Consider the following 27,101-nt stretch of genomic DNA (forward strand, 5'->3'; position numbering starts at 1 on the left):
TCTGCTGTACTCTCCACACAGTTAAATGACATGTATATACGAGACACTCAACTGTAACCGCTAACAAAAATACGACATTGCAGTTAAAATAACGGTCACTGTGCGTTGGACTTCGCTGTGCATTATGGGCACGCGCTCCTCCCCACGTGCCTGCGTGGAGTCAACATGGTACCGACACTAACTGACTTCAGCTGGGTTAGCATTAGCCGGAGTTAAGACACTCCTTCTGCTCCTTCAACGCACCACATTTCTGGGCTGAAGTGTGCAGGTGAGAGCGAAATCTAACCGGGATGCTGTTTAGGGAAAATGACGCGTAAAAACCAGGCCCGTGTGGTATTTTGACTGGCATAAGCTAACAAATGCTACGCTTAACTTGACTGCTAGTTCAAGGCAAAGCTACCACCGGCTATCAGCTAGTTTCGTTGCTCATACGATTGTTTATAGAAAGAGGAAATGTTGAGCGTGTTGCTTTTTGTCCTGCTTTCTTTTACAGGTGTTTAGATTTGTATCCGAGTTATATTTTAACCCGTAGTGTTGGTGCAGGCCTGTGACAAGTGGCTGTTTGTTTTCCAGCTTGCTAATGAAGCTAACGTAGCCAGTAATAGGACTTATTTTTAGGAACAATGATCTGCAATGAGTGTTATAATTGTCAGAAATCGTTGCCTGCCGTGTTAGCTATATATATAACATTTGTTACATAGTGTTTGCATGATGAAGAGTCATTTAATGTGGATTACATGTTCTTACATCATGTGAGATTTACCTCACAGACTGCTTGATCATGGTCTTGCTATTGACTAACTTAAAGGGGTTTTCATGGTTTACTTTCTATAATTGGTGAAATAAAGATAGAGGACTGACAACCTGAAACACCCAGACAAACATCCTAATGAGATCTGATGTAACCTTGATATGTTGAGTCACATTGGTGATGTTCTTGTTACTGCAGCAGCTGCCTGTCATCTGTTTTCTTTGTTACCAGTCTTTTTTTTTGGTCTGGTAGGAGCTTGTGTTTGTAGAATACAATTCCTGTGACTCTGACTTTGTGTTTCGTTGTTTCCAGGTTGGATCTCTAAGATCTGCTGCCGCTCCTCTCCTCTTTTATCTCCTCTTCCCCTCCTCGCTCTGCTCACATCAATATGGCCAGCGGGGATGATGATGACCCCATTATAGAAGAGGTACGTATGGGCTGGTTAAAGGAAAAGACTGGATGCGCTATAGACCTCCATTGTTGTGCAAAAGTGTACTTAAAAGTTTATCTGAGGCTAATATGAAGCTTCAACCATCCAAGTTAGTCAAATCCAGTAGATATCTTTCTCAATGTTAGTCTTTTTAGTGCTAAATTCCCTCTTTTCGATACTATACTTCCACCACAGCTCAACAGGGAAACACGGTCAGAGGAAACACAAAGAGGGAATTTGATGCTAAAAAGACTGTAAATGTGGCAGATATCCACTTGATATGTCTAACTCAGACTGCTGAAGCCTCATAAAAGCATCAGATAAACTTTTAAATGCATTTTGGCACCTAATGACTATGTGGACACACTGTGGATTTTGTCCCCCATCACTTACATTGAAAGCACATTTGAAGGGGATCTTTTAACAGCCAGTATGAACAGGAGGAATGATTACAGCGAGGAAAACCTCTTTCAGTGTTCATATGGACACCTGACTGTTGTTTTAAGACCCTTAAACACATAAGTAAACCACACCATATTCCTGACATATTCCCTCATTATTATGAACATGGGCACTGTAGTTTATTTGGAGCCAGAAATACTCACTAGCATACTAAATATGTCCCCAACAAATGCACTATTTACTCCTCTTTATGTAACATCTTAAGAAATTAAGCCCTTTTCAGACTAGAGTGGAATATGTGACATTGTTGGCTTAATCAAGTTGTTCAAAGTGATGGCATCTTGTCATTCGGACGTACTGTAGATGATTGTTGTGTTAATTTGTGGAGTTGACATGAATTAAAATTGAAAATATCATTATTACTTTGGTTATAAGAGGTTTTTTTTTTCTTCTGCTCCAGTAGAAGGTGAAACAAGATGTGCATTACTCTCTCTGCACGTTTTACGTTGTGCTGCTGCAGCCTTTACATTAACCTGACTGCATTCAATTCAGACTTGTGTCGTGTTGAAAGTGGAAATGTTACTCGGTTCGACCCACGTAAATGTGACCAGGGCGCTTATTCAGACGTGAGACCGACATGGTAAATTTCCAGTGAGACTGATGTAAATGGGTGCGTGTCTGAAAGGGGCTTTAGTCAGTATAGAGAGACTAAAGCACTGTTGGTTTCATCTTTTCTTGGGATTTATAATGCCAGTCTTGTCCTTTTTACATTAGTTTTTAGGTGTCACTTCTGGCATGGAGCGAACATGTGTCATGTGATCGAGTTTTAGACTGTTAGTCAGACAAAACAGTACATTTAAAGGCATCACTTTAGGCTTTCAGAAAATGTGACATGCCTTTTTTAAATATTATCTGACATTTAACACAAATTTGACACTATCACCATGTTTTCTTGCCACCAGATGCAAAAAGGTTATTTTACATTTAAACTTAAATATTTGTAGTTTTTGTCCTATTTTTTCCATCCCAGCCACTGTTTCCTGCCTTGATCTAAATTAAGCACGAGAAACATCAGTGATTTTGTGGTCATGGCTTCATGAATGAGAATATCTACCAGTTTGCAAACTCAGAGAATAACTTTGATCAATGTGTCTTTCAGATTGATGTGTATCTTGCCAAAAGCCTCGCAGATAAGTTGTATCTTTTTCAGGTAAGCGTTTCCTTTGTTGTACTTAATGCTGACGAGGACAAGTCAGTTTTTGAGCAGCTTCTCTAAAATTATCTAATGTCATGAGTCACTAATCACCTGTATTGTTTTTTTCTGACGCAGTACCCTGTCCGACCCTCCACTATGACCTACGATGATGTCAGCCACTTAACTGCTAAGATCAAACCCAAACAGCAAAGGGTAAAAAAGGCTTTTTTCTTTTGTTACAGCTCATCTTTTAAGGATTTCTGTTTCCTCTGAAAGTGTTTTGTAAATGTTCTTTCTACCACACGTTATACAGGTGGAGTTGGAAATGGCCATAAACACAATGAGTCCCAACTACTGTCGCAGTAAAGGAGAGCAGATCGCTCTGAATGTGGATGGCACCTCCTATGATGAAACCAACACATATTCAGTGTATGTCCACTGTTAAACCTTCGTATAACATTAACCCCTTGTATGCCGGTGTCCTATTAGGTCACTTTCACACCTTTTTAGTTCAGTTGATCTGCTGCCTTTTAGTCTGGTCTGGTTTGTGTTCATACGGACTTTTTTTATTTTTATTTTTTACAAACTAACCAAGAAGAGTAAATATAAAGTCACATAACCTGACAGGTAACTCATTCATTGGACAGGTTGGCAAGTCATGCAACACTTTACTGAACCTAATGTGAATCTCTGGTGTTACAAAGAGCTCACAAAAATAGTATTCATGACTACAACTGGACTTCATATGTCATAAATTACATCGACAGATATAAACAGAACAAAAAAGAAGCATCCCTGGATAACTGTAATTAGATAACATGACTGCTCTTGATCTTGTACCATATCACAGGAGATAATTACTGTGTGGTCGCTAAGCGTTTCACACTCTTTTCATTGACTGCCAACATACACGGAAGAAGTTATAAGCACAATTCACTGCTGTTTTAACTCTATTCGTCTTTGTTATTGATAAGAGGAAATCCTTGCACTCATGTGGTGATGTGCATATGATTTACCAAATGATCTTGTATATTTATATCCTTTCACTAATGGTTTATACAGATTACTCTCTTGATGATCAACAGATAGATTTAACAGTAGTTTAGCTCTTGAATTCATGCTTCACATGTCGACTACAACAAAATCCTGTCGTCGGTCTGCTTTGCTTTCACTCGTAAATGAACCGAACCAACCAGGTGAGGTGTGAAAGGACCCTTAGTCAGTGTGATAAATGTACGGTCTTTAATGGCATCAGGCTCGGCAAAATGGACAAAAGTTTTCCAGGATTTCACCCTTCTTGCAGCAAGATAGACAGCACAGTTAATGACTCTTCTTCTCTTTGTTTTTTTTTCCACAGGAAAATGATGGACAAACAGACGTTCTCCTCCATCCAGGCCACCACCAACACCTCCAGATACGCTGCCGCTGTGTTCCGCAAAGGTCTGATTATTCAGTCCACTGTATCGCCATGTTTGTGTTTTGGTTTAGCTGTATCTCTGCCTCTTGTAAAAAAAATCCACAAAGGTCGCCAACATGTTGACAGAGTCCATTTGAATCTTTATCAGTGTTAACGTTTCTTATCTTTTCTTTTTTTAGTGTTCTGTGTTTACAGTGAAGATAACAAAATATGTCAATATGACCGACTTCATGACTTACTAACACGAGTCCACAAATCAACCACTGCTGTCATTATTAATGCTCAAAATCAGGATTTAGGTCTTTAATTGTTTTCCTAACGATGTCAACAGGTGAGCTTCATGTCACACCTCTGACGGGAATCCTGCAGATGAGACCCAGCTTCTCTTACCTGGACAAGGCCGACAACAAAACCAGAGAGAGGGAGGCAGCCAATGAAGGTGAGTTTGTTTTTCATGTTTTCCAGAATAAAATACAAGACAGAGATAAGTGTATGTTGCATTTATTTGGTGTGATAACAGAAAATCATCTGCTTGAAACGATCTCACTTGCCCTCCACATTATCCTCAGATAAATAGAGCAAAATGCATTTATAAATGTTATTATAAAACTAATTTAGCAACAGAAATCAATTTCTTTTCTTTTTCCCATTTTCTTCAAAAAATAGCACCAATACTCATTAGTTAGGCAAATCCCTTGGTTGGGCAGATTTATTGACACTTTTTACACATAAAACAGTCGAGTTTGATGCTTTTATCAACTTTACTCGATACAATAAAGGTGTGATGACTGTTAAATGACCAGAGTCTTCTGTCTGCAGGTGGAGACTCCTCCCAGGATGAAGCTGAGGAGGAAGCCAAAGCCATTACGGTAAAAAAAAAACAACAACATGTGCACACATTCACTCTCTCAAACTCACGATCGCTCTGACTTCGTGCGCACATGTAAAGCCGTCATATCTAAATTTTTCTGCGCGTTTCTCTCCAGGTGAGGTTTGCTCGTCCCGAGTCGGAGCAGGCCCGGCAGAGGAGGATCCAGTCGTACGAATTCCTCCAGAAGAAGCAGGCAGAAGAGCCCTGGGTTCACCTGCACTACCACGGAGTCAAGGTAAGGGCCGCACTCACCATTAGGACACCACACTGTGTACTAAACTTTAATGTAATCACCTTCACCAAAATACATACTTACCCCATGTAATATCAAAAGTGATGGAGCTTCTACTTTCCTCTATTTAGTTTAACCTATATCTTCTGTTGATTGGTAATAAAAGGCTGCTGACATCTGATTTTAGTACTGTAAACATTATCTGATAGTATTGTAGCCGTTCTTCATCTTCAGGAGACGTTGACATGAAGAGTTGTCTCAATCAGTTGCATCTTTGTCATGTTTTTTAAATTCAGGACAGCCGTTCAGAACATGAAAAGCAGTACCTGTTCTGCCAGTCGGTGGACGCCTCAGAGAACTCTGAACTGGTCAAAACTCCTAAGTGAGTATGAACTTTACATTACTTACACTCTATATTATTATTTTTAATAGTTGTCTGTACTGTATTCTTTTGATTTTGGTAAAACAAAGTCATGATTGTCTTGCCTCACTTTAAAAATCTAACATTTTCTGCCACCAAACTTCTGTTTTTTTGTCGGGTTGCAAATATTATATGAATTAAAGTAAATGTTTGATGGTTAGAGGTGTTTTTACTGTGATTGGGTATATTGATGCTGTTTTAAAAAGTAAAAAATCTACCAAAAAGGATCATTAGTTCTTTTTTTGTCATTCTTTCATTCTTGATGCTTTCCTTCTGACCTGCTTTATCTTTATTTTCTTAGGGAGTATCTCGCAATGCTGATGCCACCTCTTGCAGAAGAAAAAGTGTAAGTGTTCCTCTTTCTTCTGACAAAAGATGAGAGTTTGTTAAACAGGTTCAAAGAGTCATTGACACTGTTTTCTCTCCAACTGTCCTTCTGTATATTAGTGTGAGGCCTGTAGGTCCGAGTAATGTGCTTTCAATGGCTCAACTCCGCACTCTGCCGCTGGGCGAGCAAGTCAAGACCCTGATGAAGAACGGTAGGTTAACACATTTAGATAGTAGGGCTGCAACGTCTGTGTTTTTTTTCAGAAATCAATCATTTGTGACATATACTGTATTTCCGATTATTTAAACAGCAGATTGTTAAGTCAGTGCAGTTTGTGTTTGTGCCAGACGGAGGCATCAAAGTATTAGTAATGATGAATACAGCTGCTTCGTTTCCAAGAGGATGGTTTTTCACTCTTTTTGGTTTAGGTTTAAAGTAATTGTCACCCAGCGGACTCTTTTTCATGTCCTGAACTGCATCAAATTTACACCATTTTAACATTCAGGCTGTTTGACCTTCCGTTAACAGAAATGTTTCCTTCTCATTGTCTCCACTCATCTTTAGTCAAAGTGATGCCATTTGCGAACCTGATGGGCTTGCTCGCCTCTGGTACCGACTCAACCGCAGTGCTGCGCTGCATCCAGCAGGTGGCGCTGCTGGTTCAGGGAAACTGGGTTGTCAAAAGGTGAGACAATGCAGCAGCTCCAACACAGATTAATTTAAGACTAAAATGTCAAAAAAAAAAAAAAAGGTTCACAGCAACTTTTTAAATGAGTGTAAATGTTTAATCTGAACTGCAGCCCATGCTGAGATGTAAGGCCTGTGTGCTCTGTGATTTAACATATTCATATGAAACACAGCGGCCTGGCAGATGTGTGATGTTTCTGTATGTTGTTTTTTTTCAGTGATGTTCTGTATCCTAAAAACACCTGCAGTCCTCACAGCGGCGTCCCTGCTGAAGTGCTCTGTCGTGGCCGGGACTTTGTGGTGAGCTGCTGTCACTGATTTTATTTTTTTGTTTGTTACTGAATTACTCAAAATTAAACCAATAACAGGCCTGATCATGTGTTTTGTGTGGTCAACATGATGCTGACTCATTTGTTTGTTCCTTCTTAGATGTGGAGGTTCACTCTGGAACGCTCTTTGATGAGAAAGGAGGTTACGTCCATCATCAAAGTAAGGATGAACATGACTAAAATAATAATTTACCAGAATATTCCTTCTTAGTAAAACTTAACACGGCCTAAGAGCTTGTGTTTTTTGAGCGAGCTTTGCATCTTAATCAAGGAGCCTCACCAGCATCTCAATGTTCAAATCAAATTTAATGTAGCTTTTTTTAATGAGTAGTTTGCAACCATTTTCTGTAATTTTTAACATTTTCATGGTAGAATTTTGTCAATGTTGTTAAAATCGTCTTGCTAAACTTTATTGAATGGTCACTGGACAAAACCGACCAGGGCTCTGTCTTCCGTTCAGTGTGAGCTCCATGTTGTGGCTGGTGAATTGATCCGTACAGCATGAACATGAACATTGCCTGCCGAGTTTAATCACTCCGCTTCACAACATGGGCTGCCTGGGAGGCTAATTTTATAGCAAATTAGGCCCTTGGGGTTTTTAACAGGAAGTTTTCTGTGGAGATGTGATAAACGGAAACATTTCACTTGTTTTTGGACCCAATCAATTTGTGTGCAAAATTGCATTTGCTTTGTCACATGGCAAGCGTATTCTTCTTATTTTAAAACTTATTGCAGACATATTACAGCTACAGCCGGCGGGGAGTTCTTTTGGGATTGTGGTCTAAGCAAAAACAAACTCCTCCACCTGGGAGATGCTCATTGTGATTTGCACTGAGCGTCTCCCAGGTGAAGGAGAGCATCTTTGAACACCTGCTCTAGCTTGCTTCTGTCACCTTGAGGCTACATTAAAACGTCTCGTTCATTCAGGTAAACTGAACTAACAAGTTCCTCCTCGTGTCGCTTTCAGCTTCCTCCGGAGGACGTGAAGGAGTTCTTGGAGCATGTGGCTGTGCCTCGGATAAACCGGGGCTGGGAGTTCCTGTTGCCTACTGATGAAGACTTCATTAAGAAACACCCAGATGTTGCCCACAGGCAACACATGCTGTGGCTTGGCATCCAGAGCAAGTAGGTTATACTCAGAAGCCAGAAGACTTCCTGATGATTAAGGAACAAGGAGTTTTTTTCTAGATAAGCCTCCATTCGCCAGTATATTCTTTTGCTATTATATATTTTGTGGACTGTTTATCAAGATTAATTTGTACAAATCTCTTCTCTTTTCCTTGAAGGTTGGAAAAGGTCTTTAACTTCTCTAAAGAAGACTTCATGCCAAAGAATTCCCCTCAGCCTGGTGTGTTGTACTGTTAATATATTGCAAATTAAACACGCAGCAGAAACGATGTTGCTTGAGCTGATGTCTTTATGTGTCGTTTTTCAGATGCTGTCCATGTCAGCGGGGAGCAGCGCCTGAAGATGGCTCAAGATCGTGCACAGGAAAAACAGGCGTCCCTACAAAAGGATCTGGACGCCAAACGAGCGGGAAGCAGCATCCACATCAAACAGGAACCAGTCAGTGACAGGGAAGACGAACCTATGGACACCTCCTCTCCCCCGTCCTCCTCCATCCCCAACGGTTCTATCAATGGTTACCCCAGCGCTACCTCCCCCAACTTCGATCATACTAACGGTAACGGAGGGAGTCCCACCAACACGCCTTCCCAGGAGCTGCAAAACTTTGTGATCAAGACTTTCAGGAAGCATTTTGTACTGACGCTGAATGAGTTTAAGAGGCTATTTAACCTCCACCTGGCTTCCATGCCGGCGGGGCACGGTGTCTTTAACTCCATCTCGGACCGCATGCTACAGGACGCTGTACTGTCCTGCCAGTGCAAACAGATAATGGTGCCTGTGAGTATTCAAGGAGGAAATGTGGGCAAAATTCAGGATTTACAAGGTTTTTGGATGTCCAGAGTCCAGTTGGAAGTCCGGATTCTCCTGTTTTCCTTCCTTTCTTCAGTCTTTTGTGTTGTTTAGTCACATGTCTATAAACCCATCTCAGCATTTGGAATTTATGCTGGCGTCGCTGTGTTTAGACTGACAGTAGTCCAGAAAAACATTGCGAAGGGCTGCATTGGTGAGGGTGTGTTGCAAAAGGTATGAGTTTGAAGGATTATCAGGTGCCAAATCATTGCACAGCGGTTTATATCGCTTTGAGGCAGGAAGTTACAACTCTGAATGGCAGCAACAGTTTTCTCTGTCTTGAAACTTTCTTGTTAAACAGCGTAGTTACCACTAGAGCTGCAACGATTGGTCGATTAACTGAGTAGTTGATCTGAAGAAAATTAATCTGCTACAATTTTGATAATCAGTTATTTATAATTAAGTTTTTGGGGTTTTTTTTAAGCAAAAATGTCAAAAATTCCTTGGTTCCAGCCTCTCAAATGTGATTTTTTTTTTTTTTTTCCTGATTTCTTTCTCTTATAATAGTAAACTGAATATCTTTCTTCTTTTTTTTATCTACTGCTGCGGCTGTAAAAAGGTGGATAAATTGTTTTGAGTGTCACACAACCCCCGTGAAATGTCTTGAAGAGCCACATGATTAAATTAAATTATCCTCGTTATTATCCTCAAGTTAGCAGAGAGCTAATCAGAAGATATCTGGAAGTTAGCTGACTTGGCCGATGGAGGTCTTTAGTGCACATGTTCCGCCCATGTAGCATGTGCTGTATGCATTCATCTGGCCAGCGCAGGAATGTCAAACCCGACACCAGATTAAAACCTCTGTATACACCTGTGATTATACGGAGGATTTACCTGACAGTGATCGGCTTAATCAGCATAGTGCAAACTCGTCCGGCAACGGCTGGAATGTAACGGACGTTCATTTATATGTAACAGGTCCGCACTGCAGGTTTAATATTGAAGCTTGTAATAATAGATATTAAAATAAATTAATGTAGAATCAACACCAAGGAAGTACATTTAAATTCAAATACTACAGTTTAATAGCATCTTTTTAACTTTGAACACAGATTCTCTCCTGTTGAATCACAGATTTCCAGTAGAACCATCAAGGCCGTTGACTGTCAGCTCGAAAGCCGTATTTCTTATATGCACTTAACGGAAATAATAACAAAACCCAGGACTATATGTTCAAGTGCCAGTTGAATTTCAAAACCATTGAGGCCATTATAATTAGATATAATCTTAGAAGGCAATAATTTCTTATTACTTATTACTATTACTAATATAAATGATTATTAACAACAATAAATGACTACAATAGTCCTGCAAATATGAAAAAGAGAACAAGGAAAGATTCTGACACAGTGGAGCGTTACTCCAGACAAGGTATCATGAAATGGTACCAGTGGATGCCTTAGGTCATCTAGTTTCATATGATACCAGTATGTTCACTCTAGCTTTAAAACTGAGCCCTCCTACAGCCTCTGAGAGACAGTAATGCATTAATCATGTTAATGTTTTTAATGCCTTAAATATTTTAAATTATTTCAAAAATGAACGCTTTAATTTTGACAGCACTAGTGTATTTATATCAATTTATATATATTGTGAAATAGCAAATAGTGTGATCATTCAATTAGAAACTATTTATAAAACAGAAACAGTATAGAACTATTTCTACTTGTGGACAGATTTCTATCTATCTATAGATATCTATATATATGTATATATTATCAAAACGCTCTACCTGAAGCAGGACCCTGTTACATCAAAGCGGCGGTTGCAATTAAATAAGGAGGCTGTGTTTTTGGACACAGAGCTACTAATCTGACCGCAGTCATTTCTGAGGCTGGATTATGTAATGACTTTCATCCCGTCTTGCTGAACTGCAAACTGATTTGTTCAAATAGGCTTGAACCAAAGGTCGCACCTTAGGAGCAGAGCAGAACTCATGAACCTCTTTAACCTGCACAAGCGTGTTTTGAAGCATCAAGATTACAGTCTCCCCTTTTGTCTTGAATGAAGAGCTGCTGCCGCTGCTCCTACTCTGGTCACTGTCTCGTTAAAAGTGCCTGCGGCTGCTGAATAAGGGGGTTTTCTAGCCGGCAGCTTGAATGCAGATATCAGTTTTCTCAAACAGAATAACGACATTAACGGTCGATTTGCTTGTGAGTGCTTTGTTGCATGAAAAGGAGTCGGTGCACTGAAGCAACGCAAACCCAGTTCTCAGGTTCCAAACGAGTTCTTGGAGCCACCTGATCCGTCTGTGTATTTGAGGTCTGCCGGTGTGTCCTCTGTGTTTTGACTAAGGTCGATGTTTGTAGGCTTAATATAGATTGATGTGGTCTGTTATCAGTCGTCTATTAGATGTGTTTTTCTTGGTGCGGTGTTTGCTTTTAGGGAGGGGAGTGGCGTGGTCTGTGCCACGTCCTATTGTTTCATTAAGCAGCCAGGTCTCTGCCAGGACCAGGCCTGTCCTGGCTTAGGTCTTATCCCATCTCTATCCTTGACGTTAGAGGATTTGAAGCGTCTTGGGGGGAGGGAATGGACGGGCGCCATCTTTGTTACGCAACAGCTTGTTAGCCTCAAAGCAAAGCTCATTACTGCTCAGCGAGGGGTTCAGCCAGGAGGTTGTTTGCAAACGTAGGCAGATCTGGAATCGGGTGACTCCACTTCTGTGCCGCTGTAAACATTATTGTTAAGATGCCAGACGGTTCATAGATCAGTTATAGATCAGTGGGTCGTGTCTGGAGGGTTAATCCTTTATTTTGGGGATGCTCAGTGGTCCTTCTGGTCACAGCAGTGTTTGGCCTGTTGTTGTTATGACTTCTCGTTTGGGTGAGAGATAAAATGAACAGACAAAGCAGGTGTCTGAGAACGGAAAGCAGTTTAACATGCAAGTAGCTATTAGTTAAAATGGTATGTGCACACTTGAATCAAGGTTTCGATGAGTAAGCTTTTATTATTTTATGTTATAAACGCCGTACACATCATTTGAAACAGAATCTCTTAGTTGTGACTGCTGAGAAGAGAGACTTTTACTTACTTCCCTGCTCAAACTCAGAGCATGTTGTAGTTTTGTGTGGCAACCTCCTGGTCAAATGTTTTTCTAACTTTTGCTGTTTCCCCTCTAAATTCAGTTTCCTACTCAGAGCACAGCATCCCCCGATGAACAGAAGGTGTTTGGTTTGTGGGAGACCGGAGAGGAATTCGACAAGGTAAACACACAGCTTCCTGTAGTCGTCTTCATATCCTCCATCTTGCACTGCTTGCAAAATTTTGCAGCTGAAACACACCCCAGACCACATGTCAAAACCTTCAGCGATCACTGAAATTCACCTGAATTTTAAAAAAGCCTTCGCAGCGTGTTTCAGTGTTTTGTTGTGGTAGGCTTGTTGCATCATTGCAACGTAACACAGGAGAAAAGAGGACACCTTTCTGTTGAATCAGCATAGCTTTGGGGTTTTTTTTTTTTTATCTCTCTCTCCTGTTCGTTTTTCTTCTTTAAATTGCAAATGGGAGGAAATGACAGTTGATGCTTTGTGGTCTTCAGTGCATTTCAGCTGCAAACGTCTGCAATAGACTTCCTTCTTTATAATCATCAAGGTGACTAAAGATGACTTTAGACAGAACTTGTTTCTGTGCGGTCGTCTGTGTTGCTGTTTCCCTTCAGACATAGTTTGTCATCACACTTATTTGCTGAGAGAGAGTTAGATGAAAAGACTGATGTCAATATGAAGCTACAGTAAAGAGATAGCTTAGCAAAAAGACTAAAGACTAAGATAAAATACTATCCTGCGCTGTGTGTGTGTGTAGCGTACACATGGAGGGCTCAGCCGTGCCCGCGGTGAACCACAGAGAGCAGAGTTAGAGTAGTGTGATCATAAGTGACAGCAAAACACAGTACAGACTATGTTTATTCACGTTATTGACCTAATTTATGTGTACTGGTTTCATTTCCTCTCAGTGAGAGTCTCTTCTGTGTTACTACTCTCCTCTGCTCTCTGTGGTTCACCACGGGCGAGGCTGAGCCCTCCCTGTGCACCGTTTCTTGGCGAGACGCAGTCCTGGAGTCTTGTCAGTGACACAAGGTTGAAAAAAAAACTCTTTTTGTAATGGTTTTTGTAATGAGTTTTGTCGTCTTTGGACAGTGTTTATTTTAGGCTCATATTTAAGGGACTTATGAGAGCAACATCTATCTTCTCATCTAACTCTCTGCAAGAAAGCGACTAAGCGTATTCCCCAAAATATGTAACTCTTCCCATAAACTCATTCATCGGTTTCTTTTCCTTCCTGCAGCACCGTCGGCTGCTGTTTGACCTGTTCACGAAGAACTACCGCGTTAGGAGGAACATGGTACAAGCCAGACTGGCAGAGGAGTTTGGAGACGTCTCAAAGGCCGAGATTGACCGGCTGCTCAAGGTGAGAGAGCCCAGAGGACTGCTGGTTTTAAAGGATAGACTCACTAGTGGCATCTAGCGGAAAAGGACTTTAGGAAGGAAATGAAATATATATATTCATAAGTATGTTTTAATTAATTAAAAACCTATGTCAATGTTCATTCGGGCACCTGACTTGTTGTTCCAGGAGTGCTGCAGCAGCCACGCAGGGATGTGGTACCTCAAGGGAACGATACAGTCCTGACACTGAGAGCCTGCCACCCTGCGGTCACCGTCAGCCAATCAAATCCTCTCCCGGGTGTCCAGCTGGGAGGGCAGTCTAAGAGATGAGAGCCAATCACAGCTCGCCCAGCTCTGAGGTCGGGGCGATCGGAGGACAAAGATGTCAGCCGTCTGCTCAGAACACGAAGCTTTTTCCTCGTCTCAACTGAAGCATTTCTGACATTTAACACGAGCACTCTGATGCAGCGCGGAGGATAGAAACTCCTCTCACACTCACACTGACAGCTGGAGTGTGAGCGGAAACGATGAATATTTAAAAAAATAAAATAAAAATGAAGACATAGCAAGTTACATATACGGTTTATCAATAGATTTGGGATTTCTGACTTCATGTTTGATGAACTTTATTTTTGAATTAAGCTTTTACCAGAGCAGGATGGTGTTTACTATTGAAAGCAGCTGCGGCTCAGACTGCTTTCATTTTTCCTCCTGATTTGTAAAAAAGAAAAAAAATGTGTATCACTTTTTAAGTTGTCACCAACGAAGCAAACGTTGTTTAAGGCCTTGTGCGTAGAAAACCTCAGAAGAAGCAAACCTGATTTTCCCTTTTTCATCCATTAACTTTACAAATATGACTCAGTTAAGGCATATCAAATGAATACTGTATTTATTCCACCCTCAACACACAACGGCTTTAACGATGGATGCTGCAAGCGCTTAATTAAAATGTGAAGAGTCAACATGAGAAGAGGGGGGAAAAAAAACCCATCTAGTGATGCAGAAACAAGCAAAAAGCCCTAAATGTCACTATGCTCGTGTTTATAGAAATTAAATCACTTTATGTTTGGCAATCATGGACCTGGAAACTGCTACATCAAATGTGGCTTTTTCTCACATTTCTGTATTATTCAGTCTAATGTGTAGTGAAATATAAAATTTAAGAAGAAGTGGATTAAATGGCTTGATGTTGAGGTTTGTTTTTTTCTCAGTTGAATGTAAAAAGTTTCAATTGGGTTTTTCTTTGAGAGAAACTAGAGTGACTTGATTTCGATCGCCAAATAAAGATGCAATTTGGAGAAAAGTTGTCATATTTTTATCATAAATCTGTCAGGATTTAATCCATTATATTGTAAAAGGAAAAAGAAAGAAAGAAAGGAACCGGAACTGACTCGTTCATTACTCAAAGTCAATAGGTGGATCGTGGGTGATGGGGGAGGTGTTGCTATGGATACGTTGGTGTATCGCCATGTGCTGCTATCTTGAGCCTCCATCTAAAGTGCCTCTGCCTCACAAGGCATTCAGGACAAACTCCCACCCGTTCATAAACGCCATTACAAAGACAGTAATGCTTTGATTCTCGTTGAAATACTTCAAGATGTTTAAGACCTTTATGAGTGGAAATGTAAATAAAGGCTTAATCAATAATGACACTTGCATTTTTTTTTTCATTGGTTTGTTACTTTGCTCAATAAATATTGTAATGTCAGCTTGTCTCGTATTTTTTTCCCGCATTTTACACTAAAATACCATTAACAGTGACGCTAAAATCTTATTTAAAGGTCCAGTGTGTAGAATTTTGTGGCGTCTAGCAGAACAGACTTGGCAGAAATGGAAAATAATATTCTTAATGTTTTAATTATGTGTATAATGAGCCCTTTATATCCACATAAGGAGCTGGTCATGATATTTTTTTTTCCTAGGGTGGTGAAGTCATGACCCGCCTTATACTGCCTGATTTGTTTACCCTGATATTTTTAACCTAATCCTAACCAATCTCACTCCTCACATTTATACCTAACCAACCCAACCAACGAAGGCAATGAGTACTAGCCGATCAGAGGCAGAGTAGGGCAAGTCATGACTTTGCCATCCTAGGAAAAATAATTGGTGAAGGTCTTCTTCCATGAAGCCTGCCATGTTGCTACAGTAGCCCAGACTGGACAAACCAAACATCAGCTCTAGAGAGGGCCTTTCGCATATTTCAGGGGTATTCAGCTGGTTGTAATCTCACTGCTAGATGATACTAAATCCTACACACTTGTCCTTTAAGTCACTCTGGATTTTTTTTTCATCATTAAAGTGGTGCTCTTGGTTCTTGATAAGATATGATACCTAGAAAATCTGCTTAATTGATTTTGTTAATTGATTGGATTCTTATTAATGGACCATTTTGATATGTAAAAGTACAGGTTTAAACAATAAAATCAATGATGGCTGAATACCATTTAGCATTATGTTAAGCTAACTGTTGTTATTTGGTCATTTAGTTTAATGTTATTGGAGTAAAGTTTAGTAATTTGAGGTTAAGAGTGTTTTTTCTGTGAACTTCAAAGTGTCAGGTCAGATATGTCGACTATATTCAATATTACTCCTTTTACTCTTCAATCTAAACAGGTCAGATATTAGCAAGCTAACGTAAGCTTTGTCAGTTGGTTCATTCAGCTAGCTAACGCAACAGTAGGTGTTTGTAGGTGTAAATATTTAGTAAAAACTAATCTCTATGTAAGAACTACTTCGTTTAGTACAACTGTCGTCACAGTGACCTTTGACCATCAAATCTTATCAGTTTGTCCTTGAGTCCAAGTAGACCTTTGTGCCAAATTTGAAGAAATCCCCTAAAGGTTTTCCTGAGATATCGTGTCATGTGAACGGGATGGACGGACAACCTGAAAACATAATTTTATAAAAAGCATTTTCTCACGGGTCTCAATGAGGATTTGATTTTAATTGTTAATAACTTCTTTTTTTCCTTTTTAATGATTTCCTTTAAGGCCGATCGATGTGTTGGGTGTGTTTAAAGTCCAGCAGGGTGTCTGGACGGCTGACATCAAAGCGCTTTTTTTTTTTTTATAACATCACATGATAAAAAACACATTATGCAACTCACAAAGTGTATCAGAGATTTATGATGTTCAGGTTTAATTGTGACACTGACTCAATAAATATGGTTCAATCACCATTTCACAATGCAGCGACTAAGCAAATAAAAAGACACAAACTTGCCATCTCAGCTTACGTCATGTTTTATGGCTCAGAGCAAGAGGTCCAACCATGAAACAGGTAAAAACTCAGCGTACATACATTCAGCAGGTTATTCAGATTTAGAAGATTGAAACAGTAGCACGTCACACTTTAACTACATATGACAGTATTATAAAGTGTCAGGGGAGCATTGATAATGCCTGTGCAATACTAAAGTGCATTTCAATGTGATTTTTTTTTTTTAGATATCTACAAACTATGTGCACAGTTTTAAGCTTAACAAGGACACAAGAATTACATCAGGCAGCAAAAAGCAACACAGAACTGCTGCTGTGGAAAAAGCTTCCAATCATACATGGCTTCATGAAACAACTGGCTAATATATCAGGAGGCCGTTACATGATCAAGTACATAGAGAGAGTTAATATTTTGGTAAACCTCAGAACTTCCCTTAAATATAAACATTCACTCACATTCACCTAACCTAACATACAATAATCAAGTATAATTTCATAGAGAGATGTTACAATTTCAATAATCCTAATATTTTTGAGCACCTTGAATCACCAGCTACTCACCAATATACCATTACACGCTATATTGGTCGCCCTTATAGGCAGGCAAAACTATTCCCAAAAAAAAAAACTTTTTTTTAAATAGTTGCAAGGAAAAAAAAAATTAAAGAGTTCACATTAGATCATAGGAGCTCAGTAAACAAAGCAAATAGCAGTTACAGCAGATAGCACTTTATTTTACAGACCTAACAGACCTATTTTCTAATAATTTTATAGAAAGTTTCCTGGAAAGAGATGTGTAATTTGGTACAAATTACAAAGAAAACAACCGTATTAGTTGAGTTTATAAGCAGTAGTTGATTTCCAGATGAATTACTTGAAATAAGGACATTTTATTCTACATATATATATTAAATTGTTATGCAACTGTATAATTGAATTTAGGTTTAAGTTGCAGTTACAGCTACAACGATTGGTCGATCGACAGAAAATTAAGCAGCAATTACAAGATAATTAATGAATTAACCATTTAAGACAAGCATACACACAAATCATGTGTTCCAGCTCCTCAAATGTGAACATTTGCTGGTTTTCTTAATCGTACAAATACCTTGTGCTCTGGGAAAAGGACTTTTTACACTATTCTCTGACATTTTACAGACTATACAATTAAAATAATCAGCAGATGAATCAAATGTTAATTGCAATCTTTCAAACAATTAATTGGATTTATTTAATAGAAAGTGTACCTATTTTCTATATAACTGGTCCCAATTTACATCCTTTCCAGGAACCTTCCCAACATGACAGTTACATGTCAGTATTTTTCTTAGAAATTATAGGAAACTACGAGCCCTGTAAAATAAAAGTGTGACAGATACAGCTTATGAAAAGAAAACTAGATTATTCCCCAGATATTATTCCTCAGGAGCTTGTTTCGATGAGGTAGAGTGATTGTACAGTGGAGACGGCGGCGTTAGGCACTGGTGTTTCTGTGCATCTGAGACGTGAGCTGGTGGTGTTTTGGCCTTCTTGTTCCTGCATCACTCGTATCTCTCAAACCCTTTTTTTTTTTTTTTTGCATAACAAATTACCATTTCTGGGCAAATAACATACAGTTAAGAGTAAGTTAGCATCTTTCTCTGCTGTGAAGGTCTTTCCGAAGTTTCCTCTGTAACTGGAAGACGATGATTAATCTCGCAGCAGGTCTGTTTTTCCTTTCTTTTTTTTTTTTTTTAAAAAGTAACTAATGCAAAATAGGCATCACTCCACCAGCCGAGGGTCTCCCTCTGTTTTCAATCAGGTCCTCTTTGGTTTTCTGAATGCGGGAGAAAATTTCCCTAAAAAGTTCCTTGTACTCCGGCTGGTGAAAGTCATCCTCAAAGTCCTCCATGTCTGCTAGAGCTGGACAAGCGGAGGCGAGGGATGCGGTCTGGACGGACTTGTGGGTCTGCCCGTCCTGCTCCTCCTCCTCCTCCTCGTCCTGCAGCCCCAGGTGGAAGCGGCGCAGCAGCTCATCGTACTTCACCTGCAAGGCACTGTACTGGGCATCCACCTCGTTGAGCAGGGAGATCCCGCGATACTTCACCACCTCGGCTCGGCGCACGCAGGAACACTCGTGGTCGTAGATCCTGTCGGGAGAGTCGGGTATCTGCGTCAACTTTATCAGACGCTCGCTGTCCCATCGCTTCAGGGCCCGGGGGCTTTTAGCTGCCGCCTCCCCTTCGTTCTCCTCCTCCGGGTTGAGGAGCATCGAGTCAGACAGCAGCCCGTGCAGCAGGTTGGACCTGGTGGATCTTGTGGAGGACTCTGATTTCCAGAGCTGACGCAGCTCCTCGGCCTCACGCTCCAGCTCAGACACTCGTTCCTGAAGAGAAATCAAACAGAAAAAGGGACTTTAGAGAAGACGAACTGAACTCTGAGTGCAACTGACATGTTTCATTTGGCCATGATGATGATGATGATGAAGCATCGTTGTGCTTCCACTGCTCCTGCCGATTTACTTTATTTAAGAAGACAATAAGCTGACAGTAAGAGTCTTTTTCATTCCTTTGAAATGATGATGGGTTTTATTTTTAGATCAAAGCCTTACACATGACCGTATTATAACTGCTGGGTGAAAACTGGGACTAAAACCACGTTGCATATTTGAGTTTCCTCGTGATTTTAAAAAGGTTTTCATGAAGCAAAGAACAAAACTACAGAAATAATACCCAAATTGTAATAAACCAGGATAACCAGATAGTTTCCTTACAGTCTTTCAAATTTAAAAACTCAACAAGTGTAAAACTCACATGTTGCTCACTTGACTCGTCATGTTTTTGTATGTGTGCACTTTGCAAACAAACACAAGGTGAGAGATATCTGTCAAACGTACCTGACACGCCTTCATCCCCGCCAGCTGCTGCTCCAGCGCTGCGTTCTCACCGGCGAGCAGCTCCGCCTCTCGCTCCGCCTCCTCCCTCCGAGCGCGCTCGCTGGCAAACTGGGTCTGGAGGGTGCGGAGGGACTGTCGCAGGGACGCCTGCTCCTCCTCGCGCCACGACACGTCAGAGGACTCCGGGTCTGAGGGTTCATCTGGGTCGTATTCAGAATACCTGCACAGAGTCACAGACAGTCATATTTATCTTCTTCTATATCTTTTATTATAGTTTTTTTTTCTGGTTCTAGTAACGTGTGCTAATAAAATCTACTGTCAACTATACTATAATTAGTCTATTAAAGGAATAGTTCAGCATTTTAGGAAAACCATTCTGATATCTGTATGCTAACCATTAAGCTCCAGACAACTGGAAGTTAGCTTAGCTTAGCTCAAAGACTGGCCACACGGGGAACAGCTAGCGTGGCTCTATCTAAAAAAAAAAGAAAAATCTGCCTACCAGCTCCTCTAAAGTTCACTAATTAACATGTTATATCTTGTTCGTCTCATACGAACAAAAATTGAAGTGTAAAAACAACAAGTACTGGTTTTACTGGGTGTTATGTGCTGGACTACTTCTTGGCCGGGCGCAGTGGCTTCCTGGCAAATAGTTTCCAAAATGTCCAACTATTCCTAAATCGATCATTCAACATAAAATATCAATGGGTGTACAAACAGAGCTGATGATACTAACAAATTATTCTTCAGTACCTCCAAAAGCTTTTTATGATACTTTTCACACTTCAACACAGTTTCTATTTAAACAAACATGATCAGGAAGTCGTCCAAAATACTCAGAATAACGGGAAGTTTGAAAACCTTCAGTTTCATGAAAACTGAGGAAATTTTATCAGTTGAGAAAAACCATGTGACAAAGTTTAAAGAGCTGACGAGTAAGCGGACACTGAGTGGATGATTTAAGACTGCTTGGGATAATTATTTGTGCCTCATGTGGTTTTTCCACAAAAAAAAGTTCAATTACATATTTAAAAATTCTTAAAATTACATTTACACAATTACAAATTGCTTCCAAAGTAGTTGTGATGTCAAAATCATGCTCTTTAACTGTTTATGGTGAGTTTTAAAAAGGTGAGAAACTTTCTCCCTTCAGCACATGAATGTTAAAACAAACTCTGAAGATCCAAGTGAAGTAACAAAAAGCAAAACTTTGGAGTGGAGAGGGACTTTATCTAACTATTACCTAACCTTAATCATTTTTATCTAACCATGCACGCTGACATTTTGTAATCTCTTTCACAACTGGCTTTAGTATTTTATCTGTGACGTGTGTCTGCTTAATTAGGGAAAAAAAAGTGAGAGGTGGAAAAATAAAGCACAGCGGAGAGAGAGATGACAACGGCATGTGCTGAAGGTCATGAACCAGGTACAAACACATCACACTGTGGATGCAAAGTATAACGTTTTATTATTTAATTCATCACTATTATTATTATTGGTGACTGTCTAGCAATCAGCATTTAGGATTTAAATAAATTAAACAAATATTTTAGATTTTATTTCTTGCCTATACATATTATTGTGTATATTTTTGCAAGTATGTTGGGTATGTATGATTTTATACCAGAATAAGTCAAACGACAACAGACAAAAACACTAAAACTGATTATGTAAAAACAAGAAGCAAGAGATAAGGCTGAGAAAAGAACACCAAGCAGAGAACTCAGCACTTATCAGCAGAACAGAGGTGATTAGAAATCAGCGCAATAATCAATCAGCAGCTTCAGGGGAGATATTGAGACACATTTGAGTCCTCCAGCTCAGACTCTGACCTCTTTCCCTCCAACCTCACCACTCACTCATTTATCTGCTGTGTTTATCAGTAAGATTTCCATCCACATGACCTGGATGTTTTGAGGGAGCAGTCCAAACAGGATTACACACACACACACACATACACACACACACACACACACACACACTTTCACACTCACACACACACAGACTAAACTCAGGCGGTAAATGAACCTGTCACACTACAGGCCAAGAGGAAGTTAACTCTGCGTGAAACAGTCAGAGTAGGACTGCTGTGAGGTAAATCTGTCCAACTGCCAGCAGGTAGGATTAGCACACATAGTGAGGCAGCGCTAATGCTCGGAGGATTTACTGCTTCCCTTTTTGAAGACACGTCTTACAAAAGAGCCTCTGGATCTGTGACAAAGCAATCATGATGGTTTTTTTTTTTTTAAACCAAGTTAAGGAAAGTGTTACAGTACAAAAATCTCAGGAGGTGTAAAGACATTTTTGTCCAGAGATGATTCTCGTTGGCTGAATCCAGCAACACAAGCGACCTGAACTGATAATTTCCTGCCATAATCAGCATGAAACATGATCAGTCATGTTGATGTGGCTGTTAACAAGTGTCTGTGCGTTAATTAGCAAGTATTAGGAAGCATGAGTGGTGTTGATACAAATTCTTGCAAGGCTGCAACAAACCATTACTTTCATTATTTATTAATCTGCTGATTATTTCTACAATTCATCAATTAATCGTCTAGTAGTTTACAAAATCCAAGTTCCAGAGCTGAAGGTGAGGTCTTTAAATTGCTAGTTTTCTTTGACTTATCGTCCAAAATACAAAGATATTCAATTTGCAATGATAGAAAACAGAGAAAGCAGTAAATCTTCACATCTGAGAAACTAAAACCAGCAAACAATCAGCATTTTTGCTTCATAAATTAAACAATTCTGTTAAACACAAAATTAATGTTGCTTAATTTTCTGCAGAACGACTAATTGATTAATATACGAAGTCGTAACATTTTTCAGTCTGTCTTCTTAATACATTTTTTCATGCAATACTTCATACATCAATCTGATCTGGACCCCATAATGGTCTTCACTGCCTGTCTGTCTGGTGTGTATAATATATCAGGCTGCAACTAATGATTTCAAGTTCAGATTTAAATGGTATCAATTAATCTTTCAATTATTTTTACTAAATAATGAAAAATCTCCAACACAATTTTCCAAAACCTCAAACTGCTTATTTTATCTAACCAACAGTTCAAAGATTTTCATTTACTACGATTAAAAATCTGAAAATCTTCACATTTGAGAAGCTGGAACCAGTAAATGTTTGGCATTTTTGCTCAATAAATGACTTAAACTTTCAATTAATCAAAACTGTTTTCAAATTTACCAACTGAATAATCCACTGATCTTTTCAGCACTAATGATATAAATAAAGTATTCAAGAGTATGCTCACCTGTTTTGCAGCTCTTTCAGGCAGGACACGCTCTGAGTGCCGCGAGGTGACCACATCTCTCTGTGCGGAGGCTTCTGAGGCTGAGAAGGACTCAACTTCATGTCTTCAACCTGATGTTGCAGCTCCTCCACCTGCGTCTGCAGCAGCTCCACGGTTTCTGTCAGCCTGAACAGAAAACACAGAGCTCTGTTAGGACACTAATGAGGGACTAAGATCTTCAGGTAAACTGGAGGAATCCAATCACTGTCTCACCCCTGGATCTTCTGCTGGGCCGTCCTGTTGTCCAGAGACAGTTTGTGGTTGTTCTGTTCCAGCTCTCTGGCCGACACGTCCAGCTGCTCGTACACCTTAGCATGCTGGTCGTTGACCTGCCTGAGGAGGTCCACCTGCTTTGTCAGGTACTGGAGAAGAGAAGATGAGACATCCAGATGTTTAACTGACATTATACGTCACACTATGATGATTGTGAGTTGAAAGATGTCATTACCTCAGCAAAGGGAAATAGTGTCTTAAACTGACAATTCTTAATTAAAAAGCTGCCTTGATGAGTTTTCAAAGTTATGTTTCCATTCAGTGTTTCTCATCTAAACACACTGTGTGTTTCCTTCATATCTGACAAACATGTTGAATCCTTCCTCATAAAATATTTAAAGTGGAGTTCAGGTGGCGTCTTCTGGGGTCTTGATTTGTCTGATCCAAACTCCGGAGCTCAAAGATTCTCAGTTTATCATAGAGAAGATTAGCGAGTATTATATTAGGGGCTAAAAATTATCAAATGTTTGGCATCTTTGCCTTTGAAAATGACTTGGACGATTGATCGACTATCAATATAGATGCAGATTGAGTCTCTATCGATTGATTGGGAAGCTGATTGTTTCACCTCTAATTTTATATACATCATATTTGACTAACGCTGTATCAATGTGCTACCATTAATGTCATTTACTTTTTTTGTTTGTTTTTTCTCTATAGTGCTATGTGCAGTGCTGTTTTGATATTGATGTGGTCATATCTTGCTAATTTTCCTTTTATATTTAGAAAAAAAAAAAACAGTATAAATATATTTGAAGAGTCTAATTTTTGAATACTAGTAAATTCTGCACAGTTTGCATTCATGTTTTCTTGCAAGCAATCTTCTTCACTGCTACATGTCTTTGTGCATTACCGCCACCGCTACTTGTTCAGCAGAATAGCGTGAAACGGTGTGCACTTTCATGTGTGTCTTTGAGCGTTATTGTGTTCTGTAGTGCTACTTGAAGTCGAAAACTCCACAGGGTAGCTTTAATCTGAACGGCTAAATGTAATGTTTTTGCTATATATATATACTTACATATCAGGAGACTCAACAGTTTATACTGATGAATATGGTGCTCATAAGGGAACCAACCCCTTTTGTTGCCATTATCAATTAGCTGTTTTAGCTGCTATGCTGCTAATTGCTACTTGCAAGGAATCTAAAAAGACAAATCTGAACATTACTGTAGATTTTGTTGCTTCTCATCAACACAAAGATCTCTTAAAGCTTCATCTGAGGTTCCTTTAAGTAACAGTTTCTTAAAGAACAGGTTATCTTATCAGTCATTGCAGACGGGAAACTTTGAACCTTTTGTCATGTAATCTGTCTGCTGAAAGTCAACAGACAGGAAAAAACAACAAAAAAAACACACTGAGAATCAACTTCAAAGTGACCACAGACCTGCTGTCAGCTCAACAGTTCAATGTCAAACCACAGAATGAATCCTGCACAGCAACACTGAACATAAACAGTACAAAGTCAATGATAACATGTATGTATGTCAACGATCGTTCTCACGACATTTCTGCTTCATCAAATGCCTTCATTCCAGTCAGTGGTGGAAGAAGTACTCAGATCCGAAGTATTATGAGCTTGATGTAGTGAAAGTATTGCAGTAAAAGTACTTGTTTCTTCCCTCTGACTGATATATTATTATATATGACATCATTAGATTATTAATACTGAAGCATCAGTGTTAGAGCAGCATGTTACTGTTGTAGCTGCTGGAGGTGGAGCTAGTTTGAACTACTTTATATACAGTTAGCTAGTTTAGTCCAGTGGTTCCCAACCTAGGGGTTGGGCCCCTCCAAAGGGTCAGCAGATAAATCTGAGGGGTGGTGAGATGATTAATGGGAGTTCTGATACACAAATCTGTTTTCAGTTTTTGGACTTTTTCTCTAATCTTTGATTTTTGCTGAAATATTGGATCATTTGAACATTTATTGAAATGAAAGCATGTGAGAAATTTAGAGGGAAAAATCACTATTTAATAGCTTTTTATATTATCTATTGTGTCAAATCTTCATCTGAGAAGTAACTAAAGCTGTTAAATAAATGTAGTGGAGTAGAAAGTACAATATTTCCCTCTGAAATGTAGTGGAGTGGAAGTATAAAGTAGCATCAAATGGAAATACTCAAGTACAAATACAAGAACCTCTAAACTGTATTTAAGTACAGTCTTTTATTGTCACTCTTTACTGAATCCAGTAAAGAGTGACAGTAAACGAGATGGGAAGCAGCTAATTAATTGTATCACAGGTCATGAGCTGGAGTCAGACCTGTGACGTCACACGCTTACAGCACAAGTCTTAAGAGATTAATTCTGTATGGCAGCAGTGACATGGAGGGACAGATTTAATGCCAGACATCACAGACTGACTCGACTACTCAGGGAAATTAAAACAAGTAGACAAGAGATCTGAAAAAAGCTGCAAGCTAAATATTGAGTTTCTATTTTAAACTAATGCGCGCAGACTTATAAGTCTGTACACAAGAGGACAGAAAGAAAACAACTATACAGGCTAAATAAACATGTGATTGTACAATTTAAAACCGCATTTAAGAGGATGTCAGTTTGACCAAACCAGACTATTCATGGTATCAGTGAATTTTAGATTAAAAAGACACAAAAAGTCAGTTTAGATCACGTCCAGGCTCTTTACCTCGATCTCTTGCAGTTGTTCCTGGTTGTTGGAGTACATCTGCTGCAGGCCCTGCTCCAGCTCCCGGTTCCTCTCCAGGAGAGTCTTCCCGAGCTCGGCTGCCAACTGCAGGTCTGCGGGAGAGACGGAGTGAGGAACCACAACTGCTACAGCCTTCATGGTTTAGTCTCACTGAGACACATCGACCTTTCAGTACAAGCAGCTTTGTGCGGTTTTGCAGTTGTTGGCAAGAATCCAGTAACCCACTTTTTCAAATTTGTGCAAACAGACATGAGATCAAATCAGAGCAGAAACACACATTTTAGTAAGTAAGGACTTCTGGTCATATCTGAAGCACCTATTACTTTACACTATTTTTAATGCAAATAGTATATTATAGTTATGGTTATATCTATAGTTTAGTTATTGAATTTACTGAGTTAATCTATTTAGCTGCTGTATATAATTTAGTGTTTAATTGGCTTTGTTTCTTTTACCTACCTCATTGTTTTTGTATTTTGATTTATGTCAAGCAGCTGCTGTTACACTTTAATTTCCATTTGGGATTAATAAAGCATTCCCTCCATCCATCAGTACTCTATCTATCTATCTATCTATCTTAACTAGCCTCTTGTTGTTTAGTCTTCCAGGCAGCCCTCTAAAGATTATTATTTAAAAATCACTAATAATTGGTAAAAAATGACACAACAGTGACGCAAATATGAACAATTATAAGGGACTAGTGCAGAGACAAACCCATCCGAAGATATGCAATAAAGCATGGAGGTGTGAATGATATCAAAGCCACTTCATTTTTTTTTCCCGCTTTGCCGCATATGTGAGTCCTGCTGACTCCTTTCTTTCTAAGGTGCTTCATTTTTTTTATTACTAAACCAGCTTATAGAACATCCTGACTGGAGAAACAATACATATCATGTGTTCACAAACCCTGATAGAAATTCCTATAAATGTAACCTGCTGTGCACCTGCAGGGCTCAGTGTGTGTTTTTAATGTGATGCGTTAATTAAACCTGCAGCTGTAATGTTTCTGATTGTTATTTGACTATAAAAGGATCGATATCTGTCAGGCTGCAGGGACAAAGACTGGAGAGGAAACGTTACCATGCTCAAGGTCTTGCTTGTCGTACCACGGTTCCTCCTCCTTGATCTCAAATTCTTCCTCCACGATCATGTCTGTCAGCATGTTTGGGGTCTAGAAGGAGCCGCGCGGCGTGAAGATCCTCCGGTACCGTTACATGACAGAGTCCGGGTGCGGAGACGGGTTCAGTCTGCCCGCCTGGAGCAGCCGGCGCCGGGCGGTGTGAGCTTCATCACCGGGGACCGGACAGACATCTGAACTCACTGATGATGATG

The 27,101-nt window shown here is 39.6% G+C and overlaps 2 protein-coding genes across 2 annotated transcripts; one reads left to right on the forward strand and one right to left on the reverse strand.

The window, feature by feature from the left end:
• Positions 1-30: 30 nt before the first annotated feature.
• polr3e (polymerase (RNA) III (DNA directed) polypeptide E) lies at positions 31-15,075 on the forward strand. The gene is made up of 21 exons (XM_042396817.1): positions 31-268; positions 1,064-1,178; positions 2,743-2,793; positions 2,914-2,991; positions 3,092-3,207; positions 4,136-4,218; positions 4,527-4,634; positions 5,015-5,064; positions 5,182-5,301; positions 5,595-5,680; positions 6,021-6,065; positions 6,167-6,258; positions 6,612-6,732; positions 6,953-7,034; positions 7,164-7,223; positions 8,031-8,188; positions 8,350-8,411; positions 8,499-8,968; positions 12,166-12,243; positions 13,325-13,447; positions 13,613-15,075. Exons 2-21 carry the CDS (start codon positions 1,140-1,142, stop codon positions 13,667-13,669), a joined length of 2,079 nt encoding a protein of 692 aa, XP_042252751.1. The 5' UTR covers positions 31-268; positions 1,064-1,139; the 3' UTR covers positions 13,670-15,075.
• Positions 15,076-16,535: 1,460 nt separating this feature from the next.
• Positions 16,536-27,101, reverse strand: LOC121886649 (cerebellar degeneration-related protein 2-like). Its single transcript, XM_042396818.1, has 6 exons — positions 26,850-27,101; positions 25,749-25,861; positions 23,043-23,191; positions 22,791-22,955; positions 19,522-19,741; positions 16,536-19,011 (listed from the first exon to the last, which is right to left on the reverse strand). The coding sequence occupies exons 1-6, from the start codon at positions 26,929-26,931 to the stop codon at positions 18,391-18,393; spliced, it is 1,350 nt and encodes a 449-aa protein (XP_042252752.1). The 5' UTR covers positions 26,932-27,101; the 3' UTR covers positions 16,536-18,390.

Source organism: Thunnus maccoyii, chromosome 20 (assembly GCF_910596095.1).
Source record: "Thunnus maccoyii chromosome 20, fThuMac1.1, whole genome shotgun sequence".
Classification (NCBI taxonomy): domain Eukaryota; kingdom Metazoa; phylum Chordata; class Actinopteri; order Scombriformes; family Scombridae; genus Thunnus; species Thunnus maccoyii.

What these genes read in the sequence shown, in the direction of transcription:
- polr3e (XM_042396817.1), top strand. Translation starts at nt 1,140, where the DNA reads ATGGCCAGCGGGGATGATGATGACCCCATTATAGAAGAG. An exon ending in TCAAACCCAAACAGCAAAGG is followed by an intron (nt 2,992 to 3,091) that starts GTAAAAAAGGCT and finishes CACGTTATACAG; the next exon opens with GTGGAGTTGGAAATGGCCAT. An exon ending in AGATTGACCGGCTGCTCAAG is followed by an intron (nt 13,448 to 13,612) that starts GTGAGAGAGCCC and finishes TTGTTGTTCCAG; the next exon opens with GAGTGCTGCAGCAGCCACGC.
- LOC121886649 (XM_042396818.1), bottom strand. Translation starts at nt 26,931, where the DNA reads ATGCTGACAGACATGATCGTGGAGGAAGAATTTGAGATCAAGGAGGAG. An exon ending in CTGAAAGAGCTGCAAAACAG is followed by an intron (nt 19,742 to 22,790) that starts GTGAGCATACTC and finishes GACTCTGTGCAG; the next exon opens with GTATTCTGAATACGACCCAG. An exon ending in CGGGGATGAAGGCGTGTCAG is followed by an intron (nt 19,012 to 19,521) that starts GTACGTTTGACA and finishes ATTTCTCTTCAG; the next exon opens with GAACGAGTGTCTGAGCTGGA.